The sequence below is a fragment of the Pagrus major genome, chromosome 2 (genome assembly GCF_040436345.1).
Source record: "Pagrus major chromosome 2, Pma_NU_1.0".
NCBI lineage: Eukaryota > Metazoa > Chordata > Actinopteri > Spariformes > Sparidae > Pagrus > Pagrus major.
Window position 1 is genome coordinate 28,435,709 of NC_133216.1, and position 12,360 is coordinate 28,448,068.

Genomic DNA, 12,360 nt, shown 5'->3' on the forward strand with positions numbered 1-12,360 from the left:
CTTTTCATGACATTATTTGGTACATACCATTTTGCAATGTATTTCTTTGATGAAAATCTATAAAGTGACGGAAGTTTGGGTTGCTTTTAATACTTAGCCACTATTCTAAATGAACTGAGAGCGGTTCTGGAAGAAAACCCAGAACACAGTGACTGTAGAAACATATTGTCATGTAAATATTCTAATAAACAGAGTAGCCCATTACAAAAGGGCCCACAGACAAACACAGAAAAACAACAGCAGTAAACTGCATGGGATATATGGTAGCAAAATCCAGAGAGGCCGAGCAGGGCAAGAGTGATGTAGAGTGAATAACTTCACAGACACAAACATACACACATGCCTGAATACAGCAGCGGCAGTGGCGGCAGGCGGTGTTTAATATGCTGAGGGAGATTGCGCGTGGTATTGGCTTTTGGCAGGGTGCAGTGGAGGGAGGGGAGCGAGATGGATTGGTGCAGGATCCCTCTCTTAAATGTTTAAAGAATATTCACACAGAGCCCAGAGGATAGACGAGAGAGGGGGAGAGAGAGAGAGAGAGAGAGAGAGAGAGAGAGAGCGAGAGAGACAGAGAGAGAGAGAGAGAGAGAGAGGAGAGAGAGAGCGAGAGAGAGAAGGTAGAGCATTATGAATGGTGAACATTAGGTGCTGCCACAGCCGCTGGCAAGTCAGTGTGTGTGTTTGTGTGTGAGTGCTTGGTTGGAAGTGAGGGTTTCAACAGTGAAATGTATGTGTGTGTGTGTGTGTGTGTGTGTGTGTGTATGTGTGCTGGAGACAGCTTCTTTCACGATGTGCAACTGTGCTGCAGTAAGAAAACCAAATCAACATGAGCCCCAAAGAGCAAAAGCTCCTTTCTTTGCCCTGCACTTTCGCTTTCTCCTTCTAACAGTGGGGAATAATTTGTCTCGAGTGCCTCTGTGTGTTCTTTTGGTTTGTTTGCATGCTCCTTTAATGCCACAACACACCACAGGAGCACGAGGACTATCCAGAGTATTGGAACTGGTGGAAGTTCACTTTCCAAGTGCTTCTGTTCCTGTTGCGAAGTCAAGACGGCCTCACTCCAAGACTTACTTCTGAGATGAAAATGCTTAAGATGTTCATGATAAATTATGATTATAATAATAATAAATTACCCAATCATAGTATCTTCTCACCCACTTTTCCAAACACAGGATGCTACTTTCATAGACTGTTAGTAGTATGGAAAGTTTACAACTCAAACCTTAAAAATAGTGTGTCCCCTTTATAAGAAGTCCAAGAGAACATCAAGTGTATCAATAATCTATTCTACTGTATAAAAACATAACTTAAAATAATTTGGTTATTGTTTTCAGTGCATATTTGTTACATAAATCCTTTTAGGAGGATAGGCGTCTACTTGTGTTTATCAGTAATTACATGTTAAAGTAAAAAACGACATGGAGTTCCCCAAGGCTCGAGTCTCGAACCACTTCTGTTCAAAATTCACATGCTCAGAATATGGAAAACAACTAAATATCTTACCGTAATTTTACAGATGACACACCAATTAGCATAACAATATCACCAAATGACTACAGCCCCATAGATTCACTGAGTAAGTACACTGAACCAGTCAGGGAATGTTTCCATGTTCTTATTAAAAACAGAATAGACAGTTCTCCAAGAACTCCAAGAGAGTGGAACACATCACTCCAGTTCTCAGATCTTTACATTGGCTCCCTGTGCATCAAAAAGGAAAAACACCAAACTCTGTTTGAAACTGGAGATTTAAAAGAACTATCAGTTCACCGCTGACTTTTACTTACTTACATTTAGGAGTAAAATACATGTCTTGCACTGCACTGCTGTTTAATTGGTGTTTTTTCAGTTTTAGTTTATTATTTATCTCCGTTTGTTTTACCATTTTCCTATACATTTCATTTTATATCAGCTTGTGTTTCGTTTAAATCTTTACTGAATGCCTTTTTATATCTCATGCAAAGCTCTTTTATTTGCCTCGTTGTTGAGAAGTGTGATGCAAACATACTTAGTTTTTGATCAGTGTGGATAAACTAAAATACAGTAGTGAAGACACATTCTTACTGGCAAGGATACACATTTGTGCTCCAGTATGACAGACACACACAGAGGTTGAACAACAGCTGTATTTTCAATCAGACCTTGTGCAGCGACGTGCGCTCCACCAGCTGGAACGGGGCGGGGTCGATCTTGCAGTTGTTGAAGTTGACCTGCTCATCAAGCTGCATCTCCTCCCACTCTGAAATCTGCAAAACACACAGAGGAGGAGGAGGGAGTTTGGGGATGAGAGATAAACATGACACAACATGAATTCAACAATAGAAGGAACAAAAGAACAGTCTCTTGTAGACAGTGTAGTATTGTTCAGTTAATTAAACAGGTAATCAAATAACCTATATTATATGTAATCCTAGGTTGACTTACAGTGTTACAGCCTGGCATTGTTGGCTGAACATTTTTTTTTTGACCTTCTGACGATAAAACTAGGACTGACAGTGTGCTTAATATATGCTGTTAAAAGATGATATCTTTATGCCTGGTGTCAGTCACTAATCAGAAAAGAAAGGCATCAAATCTTTCCATACCACCAGCTGAAAAATCACCTCCCTCTGATAGACAATCAATGGACCAGGCGCCGCACTGAATGACTCTATAAATCATACAAGAGCCACGGCGATGGACGGTGAGGAGGGTGAATTGCAAACAAGGAAGGGAGACGTGGCGAGAAGCAATGACATAGCAGACGTATGGGAGGTGAACGATGAGTGATTCCGAGAGAAAAAAAGAGGGCATGTGGGGAGAAAGTGTGAGGAATGTGCGGCTGACAGAGAGGAAATGAGAGGTGCTGTTGATGGATGAATTATGAATGATGTCATATCCAAAAATATAAGACTCCAGGGTAATCGGTCCGTCTGGGAATACTGAGGAATCTAAAAGCCTGGTCTGTCACGGTTGATGTCATCAAGTGGAAGCTGAGAAGTTGGACAAATATATATTTTTGAAAACTGATACGCATACCAAGAATCCAATGTATTTGATACATTACACTAACAAGTATGGGTATCCGAAATGCATGCTTGAGTACCAAATGTGGTCTCCTGTTTGGATAACAATTCTTAAAAACTACAGTTCCCAGTTGTTTGAGCATATAGGAGACTTTAAAACAATGGAACTACATTTTTTGTGACCTGCTTTATGTTTCTAGTAGGAAATTATGGATTGAGCACAACAGACATCGTAGGAAAGGGCACAGTGACATGAACTGACTGTTGGTATTGGTGTTATCATAGAATAATGTCAGTCTTATCCTTTAAATGCTTAATAATGTGGCCATTTTCAAAGATCCAGTGTTGGCACCAGAATTTTGTTGTTGGGTAGAAACAGCATTGAGACTTTATTGGGTATATAAAGCCTTCATGGTTGAACTCCATTGGCATGCAGCTCTTACAAGTTTTAAAACCACATTTTGGGATTAAAAATGCTTTTAGATAAAATTTAAAAAATAATAAAGGAGCATTACCAAAAGAAATGGTCAAAATTAAAGCAGCAAAGGCCAAGATATACTAACTTTTTGTCCCTTGGGTGGATCAAGCTCAACTCAAACACTGGATCCTACATTTCCCATAATGCAACTCAACAGAGTCCTTTGTTCAACTCTCTGCTGTTTAACACCCACATCTGTGAAATTCAATGCACCCAGTTTGTAACACAGGCTTTCTGTAACATATGTTTATTCTCAGTCCCCAAGCTGAGATAACCTGGATGAAATCACTATGACATCATTTTTCAGGCTCCTCCAGAGCTAGAAAAGACAATTAACAACTGTTTTCACAGGCTGAGTAATGCTAGTGAAAGTATTGGCTCTTAAAGTAATGTGGGGTGATCTAAGCTACTGTATTGGTATATGATATGCACTGCCCATTTGCACTATGTATGTTGTATATTTGTATGTTTTTAATGGTGTGCTGTACTATGTGTAGTGTATGTACTTTGGGAGAAGCCAAAAACATATATAATAAGTAACTTAATAATAAAAACTTCCACTGAGGTGGAGGTAATCTTATCTTATCAAATCTAATCTAATTAAGGTCATTAAATGAAAAAACACTTTAAAAATTAAACACAAAGTCAAACAAATACGTAAATTACAATGTCAACATTTTGTGTGCAACAGTTCAGACCAACACTGAGCTGTTTTCTTTTATCAGAGCTGGTTCTTCTTCCGTCACAGATCTGTGACAGACTGTGTGGTTTACCTTTTCTGTAGGAGCTGTTTTCTGATTGGCTGAAAGTGTCTTTTACAGCATGTGTGGCCCCATTCTGACAGAATCACGCTGGTCCTCCCATTCATTTAAATGAGGGTACAGTGTTTATTTCACTTGTATTTATGGATTTTGGTCTTGTGCCCCGGTTTAAAACCCACTGTTATGATATGCCATCTGTTGATGTGGACCAACAACCACTAGGATGAGCATGCTAGTAGCAAAGCAACATGGCAGCTTCTCCTCTGTTGCTTAATGTCGGTTGGCAAACTGCTTTTAGGTGCATTACCACCACCTTCTGGGAGGGTTAAAGTTCACAACATGATGCAACAACACTCCCACACCAGGCACAACCCAGCAGCTCATCACCACAATGCCTGATTCTGTCTGAATGAGGCCGAAGGTGTGTGGTTTTTTATTTTGTTTGACTGGCTGTTTGTCTTACCTCTCTAATAGTCATGTCATCCTCCACATCTCCATCATCCTGTGGACAAGAAGCAACAGGAGAGGGGTCAGTACACAAGACCAAGATATTCTGTGTGCAAACTAAACACAGTAAAATGAAGTACAAGTCAAATATGTGATGGAAGAGTAAACAAATGGAAGAAAAACAATGGTGACCAGTTGGTTTTCATCTCACTAAACATTTATTTGTACTGTTCGACTTCGCCTCCATCACTACAACTGTGCACAGAAGGTAAAATGACATACAGAAAACACATAATCATCCATGCACCACATCAGTGTTATACAGCGCCGCTGTCTTGAGACAGATGGACAGAAATGGAATGAGTGACTAAAGGAGCGACTACAGTACATTTAATGAGTGCGGGGGATGTGATGTATGAGATGTCAGAGCAGATGATCATTATAATGATGGATCTGCGGCGCACTCAGAGCTCACGGCCCATAACTGACAGGCTAACACTGCCAACACTGTGTGACAAGCTGGAGTCAAACTAGCAACCCTGAGCTTTCGCAGAAGAAGCACTGAGAATACTTGATGGAAATATACAGCTGATTGTGTGAGAGCGTTATTCCACGTGTGTTTGCAGCTCTCTCTCTCTCTGTGTGTGTGTGTGTGTGTGTGATGGGCTGTGAAATACATTTTCAAAGTGTTTAGTCATGTGCTTGTGTGCAGGTATTTACTTTCTCAGGACTGAAGACAGGAGAACATGTGTGTGTGTGCGTGCGTGTGTGTGAGAGAGAGAGAGAAAGGAAGAGTGAGTGTGACCCAGGGGCTGATGGGAGCCCTGAGCTCATTTATCCTCATCGCTGCGGTGGCCGACCTGTCGGTAACCCTAGCAACTGTTGCCGCGGGGTAGAAAGAGGCGCCCTACTGTAGCTCTATGCAAGCAGAGGTCTGATGTGCCTGGAGTTGATGAGACTAAACAAACACACACACACACACACACTCAGATACACACACCTACAGCACTTTATCTCTGCTGTCTCACTGATCATTCTGCTTGTCACAAGGGCACTCTGAATGTCGCCAAGATACACTGTTGTTCCAGGGGTAAAAAGTAAACTAAAGCAGGAGATCTAATCATTTGGTGTGTGTGTGTGTGTGTGTCTGCAGAAAAAGGTGTTTTCGAGAGGGAGTGAGAGAGAGAGAGAGAGAGAGAGGTTGGATTGTGCATATAAAATGGGTGCTTTCAGAGAGATTAGCTGCTCTATTAAGAGAGCAAATCTCTGCTTCTGGATACATGAATTAGGCAGAAGTGTGTGTGTGTGTGTGTGTGTGTGTGTGTGTGTGTGCGTGTGTGTGCATGTGTATGGGCAGTGGGAGAGTAAACTTTCTCAGTATGCATGCGACCGACAGTGAAATCAGAGGAACTGTGTGGGCATATTCAAATGAGATTTGAATGAGCATGTGAGCGTGTGTGTGTGTGTGTGTGTGCAGAGGCATGTGAAAGGCAGAGCGATTCCAGAGTGCTGACAACAGGCCGATGAAGCCGTACTGCTTGCTTCGCTGTTTCTGTGACCAGACATAGATTAGAAACGTCCGTTGCTCTTCCTTTCCCTCCCTCCTGCTGCGATCCATCTTTGCTTCCATCCAGTGACCCGATAACCCAATCAGTGGCAAGCATCCAAGACTAGGTCAGCAGTGGACACACACAATCTAGCACCAAAGACTGCTGTATCATGCACACACACACACACACACACACACACACACACACACACACACACACACACACACACACACACACACACACACACACACACACACACACACACACACACTAGGATTATGAAACCAGCTAAAATAAATGACGATGAGAGTTTTTAAAAAAAAGCCCTCCAGGATTTTAATAAGCCTATATTAGATAAAAGGGGTCTTGGTAAGGCATTCTTTTTTTATTTTTACTGAAGGTAAGGTTTATGTAGCATCTTTGTCGTCTAATCTAAATTCAAAACAAACAAAATTGGACCTGAAAGACAGGTCAGGGGCACATGGTTTTAATAATTTACCCTCTGGGGATCATGAATGTCTGTTTTGAAGACATGGAAAGGCCAGGTCAAACATCGTTTGGGGATCATAAATCCTTCCTTCTTTCTTACCGTCGTTTACCACTTTTATTTCTTTGTCTTTAATCTTTTTATCTATTTATTATTCCTTTTACTGCTCTTAGTCATTCATTTCTATTTATTTTTTGCCTGTTTCATCACTTTTATTCCTTTCACTTGTCATGACTCATATTGACTTTTTGTGCTTTTACATTTTCTTTTCTGCCCTCTTGTTTTAACTCACCTTAGACTAGACTTCCTTGTGTTTGGCTTGACTGTTGACTCTTTATTCTGTAATATTGTCTTCCCGAGTTTCCTGCTTTTGCTTGATTGTCAAAGCACTTTGTAAATTCTGTTTTTAAAGATACTACATAAATAAAAGTTTATTTTTATTTATTCATAAAAGTCTGCACAAATTTTAGCGCCGATCATTCAATCAGTAAAATTCATGACAATATGATAGTTACAGGAAACAACAGGGGACCATAAAAGCCGCTTGAATTCATTCACTGGGGACCTTGAACGTCTTGACCTATTGTTAGCAGTGAAGACATTTTTCTAAAAAGAAAAATGACTTTCCAGTTTTTAATGCTTTGAGACGCATAAACTAAGTTCCATTACTCTAATAAGGTGGCGGCAGAAATCTGAGTTCCTTGGGAGTTCTCTGCATGACATATACTACTCTTTGACCATGTTTATACTTGAGACCAACTGATATATTGGGTGGCAAACATAATTGGATTATCACTGCCATACCATCTTATAGAAAAAACATGTGAATTCACCTAAATATGCACATGCGCATACGTGATTTCTGTTATCAAAATGTCCTCAGTCAACACTGATGATCTCAACACAAACAGAATAACAAACTATTATTGATGAGACTCGGATGCTCTGAAGTGCCTGTTAGAAGCAGTCTGTCTCGATGTGGGTGTACTCCCTCATCATTATCATTAGGACCTTCCACTCTGCCCTCTGAAGAGCTCTTTCAATTGGTACAGTGATGACAAAAGGCGCTATCAAGCTTATCTCTCATTTTTAAGCTCCATATAGTCATGTCTGTTGTGTCTTCACCTTCTGCCTCTGCCACACGGTGCAATAGTGCAATAGGGAAATGTTGCAACAATGGTTATTTATCACTACTGTAAAGACAATTAGGTGCTAATTTCCTTGCTGCTGATGCTCACTTTGCTCATTGCTTTAAAATGTTATTACAACCTTATCTGTGAATCTGATTAGATTGCAGAGGCTGTAACACAATTGTGAAAGTCATCATTAATGACTTTGTTCAAACTACAGTGGTGTGAACAATAACAGGGGCTGTGAAGTAGTTGCAAAAGCTTTGGGAAAAGTTGTGAAAATTTAATAATTTTTTTGTTCATGATCCACTATGCTACAGTAGTGTCAAGCCTTATTTTTTGGTATAAAACATGAGAATATCTGAATGAAAACCACCAATAGTTTCATTTTGTAAGTCCTGCTATTGATGCTCTCAAACCTGTGACAAATTATTCACCCTGAAAGTATCTGAAATTGAAATTGTCAGTATGCCACACTCATCTTTCTAGATAAGTTCACCCTCTCCCTTGTGTCTCCATCTCTCTGTTGTCTGAAATTATTCAGGAAATGAAAACTTCATCCCGTCCCCTGAATATTTTCCTATCAGATACCTGAAGGACAATTTTAATGGATTCAGTGTCTTTGTTCTACAACTTATAACTTGCTTTCATTGAACCTATTATGAAAGTGCCAACACTTGACCCTAATGATTTTAATAATGAACAGCCTATTTCAAAATTCCCTTTTCTTGCCGTATGGTTCTCAAAAGAAGTGCCCTCTATTGGATTCTCTTCCAGATCATCATAACACTGAGACCTTTAGACTTCTGTATCTTTATTAGCCACTTGTTGAAACCAATCATTACTCACCAAGTATTTAATATGTTAATCATTCTTTCCTTTTTGACTGTAAAAGGCGGGCCTGGAGTCCAATCTCTAGTGCTGGATCTTTTGTGATGGCCTGAAAGACTACAGATTTACTTTGCTTAGTCCTGTTGTATTCTCCATTTACATCTTTTCTTTGTCAGTCTCATTTGGATCAAGTAGCACCAACTTTTGCCATTTGTCAAACTTTCACATCACCACACACACATCAAGTTTGTGTGCCCACACCAAGTTACTACTAGCCAGTTTAAATAAACCTGGTTGCACTGGTAAAAGTTCAAGACAGTGTTTGCTGGTAAAGACTCAAAATCATTTTGATATTACAGAACTTGTAATAGGGTGAATGGTGTCTCTGTCTCAGCCACTCTGCCCCCCTATCACTTGTTTCTGCACTATGTAACTTAAGTGAGAGGGTAGGATCACAGCATTACATACATGTTTACTTCAACATATCTGTTTTCAAGACATAACATTGTCACAGACCTGGGATTTGTATTTACGACAGTGGTGTCGCACTTAGAAACTGTGGGGGACGCCAAATTGCACAAAATGCCAATTTTCTAGATAACATTGCTTTTAATGGTGGGCCACAGCCAAAAGCACCAACCGTATTGCTTTTGCAAAATGGTACTCAGATCCAATTTTCTGTTAATACATGTTTAATGTTTTTGCAAGAAAACATCTGGCAGGTTAAATTGAACTGCCAATTTGTCCTTGTTCCCAGGAATATTCTATTAATATTATTTATTATATTATAATATACCATTATAATATTATAATTTTATATGTAATACAAATCTGAAATATCCAATTATGCTGACCTACTTTGGTAATTTATTCAAGTTGCTGGCATTATGTTTTGCTGTACCAGTATTTCCCACCATTATTAAACAGCATTTTGATCAATTGCAAGGTCACATGTTTTATCTGTTGGATCAGTTAGCTACATAACATTTACACCTGTCGGATACTCGGTGTGAATACACAGTAACAACTTATTGAAGGGACTAGTTTGTGTGGTGAAATCTGCTTTGATTTAGTTATGTGTAAATCCCCACATAGTAAACACTTATGCAGCATGTATTATGCTACAACTAGGCTAAGTTTAAATTTGCGAACGGCTCATGCAAATCCAAAACATCATCTTTCGTTTTAATGCTGATGACTATGATGTACAGTATCTGTGTTATGTCCTGAACAATAGAGAAAAGGACACTGCCTTTCCTTCTTTATTGCACATCAGCCATTTATAACAGAACGTCCCTAAATTCTGTGCAGCTGGATGTCAGAAACACTGTTGTATTTTTGTGTGTAATTTGCTTCGGCAGTTGGAAGCTCCAGATGTCACAACAACTTAGCTTATTGTCTCCACCATCATGGATAATTGTGAAAATCTGCAATTATTATTCATAATACCGTTGGATAAACACAACAAACAGGTTGTGCAATTCTGCTTTTTTCGGCCTGGGAAAACTGCAAATATCAAATCTTTCCTCTTTAGTCATTTATCCCTGCCCTTAACATTTACTTAACATTCTTTACAAAAATGCAGCCACCAGAGTGATTTTCTTTGATAGCTGTCAAAGACGGACAGTTGAAAATATGCATACTTACAAAGAAAAGAGAAGAAAAAAGATTTCGAGCAGTTTCTCCACTTGATTTTGTCCATTGGTCTTGTTCTCTCTCACTCTTCACAGTAAGTGATTCTAATGCAGTGAAGTGCGAACAGCAAAACAAGCTACTCAGAATCGAATTTAGGTAGGGAAGCTGAGAAAGAGGGCTCATAACATACAACACTGTTAAGGCGATAAGCATTGTGGACACAGTCCTCTACCAACAACTTGTCGTTTTTCTTGCATAAGTCCATCAAGAAAGAGAGAATGACACATATTCACCGACAATCTAAAGAAACAAAAGGACCTCAAAGAAATAAAGGGAGAGAGGAGCGATGCAAAAAAACAAAAAAAAGGCCCACAAGCCATCATAAATAAAGCATGGAGGCATTACGAAGACGCAAGAGTGGTGGAAAAATAATGAGAAAAACAGCCAGGAGAGACTGGGAGGCTGGGCGGCATCATTTCTTTGAAACAGACTACTGATGTCATTTACCCTCCATCAATATTTCACAACCTTAGATGGACCTAGAAAAAGGGATTGGGGGATAGGGGAACGACACATGACAGAGATACTAAAAGGGGAGTAAAAGTGGTAAAGATGGACGAAGAACATGAAGCAGAGCTGCAGAGATTAAACCGGATACAGAAACAAAGAAGAACTGTGTGAGTGGAGCTGAAAGAAAGGGAGGGCAGAAGTAATAACTTGATTTCTCTTCTGCTGCGGGGGTGTAACTCTGAAGTCTTTGGAGAAAAACTGCTAAATTTGTTTGTCCATATTCCTGCTCGGGGGCCCACAGAGCCTCGACTGAATCATAACAACGCTGTAATCAGCACCGCACTCTGCCACGTGCACTTATACACTGTTGAATGTTAATAATAACTCCTGATGACAGGGGAAACAAGCCCACAGGCTTAGTGTACTGTAAATGCACACACACACACACCGAGTGCTACAGGGGTTCGTTACTAATTAGCTCACTGCAAGGCAATAATGACTAACATGCTTCCAGGCCCACTTAACACATCTGAAATTTCATGGCGCTAATAACGCACCATCTGTCTCAGCACTGACCATACAATATGCTGCTTATGGGTGCACTTAACAAATCACTGTTGTTAAATTACAGCCAGCAGTGGCAGCAAAGGGCCACTGGAAACTTGACCGGTTTCCACCAGTTAATGCTAAACACTATAAAAATGTATAGGCAAGGCATAAAGTCAAACACATCCATAAAAATGGGGTGTAATAAAACGCTGTTATCAAATTTGTTCCCTTAGGTTTGTTAGTAATGCCTAAATTAGGGCTATGACTTTTGTTGCATGTACAGAAGCCCACAGTTACAAAAAGCACAGATTTATCCTAGGAAATCATTTCTACTGAGGCCTACAATCTACTGATTGTGCAACTGTTTACTTAATGATAAAAAGCAGTGTCAATATATACAGGGGATATTTATATCTCCTATTTCAAGAAATAAATTTGTCCCCAGCGTGCTCAATCTAAAATATCATGTGCAGGTTGTCTCTTTCTTATTAAAAACAGGTTTGATTACAGACCACTAACTGCTGCTCAATATACTCTTTTATGTATCTATGTTTGGCTATAGTGACTTGTTGCCATTAGCATGTAGCTCAGCTAGCTGTGGAGTTAAGTGGCCCTATTAGCTGCTGGAGTAAGCAGCTTCACAGTGAACACAGCTGGACACCACACCGAGACTGAACACAGAGACTGAGGCCAACGATGTATCGAGTCAGAGTATTTTCACCTCTTCCTCTGTGAATTGAGGATTTATTTCAACCAAACCAGAGGTGATTGTGGAGAGACAGACCAGGACTGTTTTGGTGAGTTTTATTTTGTTTCTGTTGAGACTGTTGAAACTGTCTCTGGGCTAGAGGAAGCAGTCTGGCTGGGTGTCCGAAGGGTGGGCTGCACCTCCGCGGGCAGCCAGGTCGCAAAACCCGCCTTGCCAAAACATAGTAAAGTAGTTTCCTGCATTTCAATTATTGGCCTGATAATTATCG

General features: G+C 40.0%; 1 protein-coding gene across 2 annotated transcripts in view; it reads right to left on the reverse strand.

The window, feature by feature from the left end:
• The window catches only part of LOC141015375 (chloride channel protein 2-like), a 179,835-nt gene that overhangs the window by 13,464 nt on the left and 154,011 nt on the right, over nucleotides 1-12,360 (reverse strand). For both annotated transcript variants that reach the window (XM_073489429.1, XM_073489437.1), the window contains 2 exons: nucleotides 4,708-4,746; nucleotides 2,142-2,246 (listed from right to left, as the gene is read on the reverse strand). In XM_073489429.1, coding sequence (XP_073345530.1) covers nucleotides 2,142-2,246; nucleotides 4,708-4,746 — 144 coding nt within the window. The remainder of the gene's footprint in view (nucleotides 1-2,141; nucleotides 2,247-4,707; nucleotides 4,747-12,360) is intronic.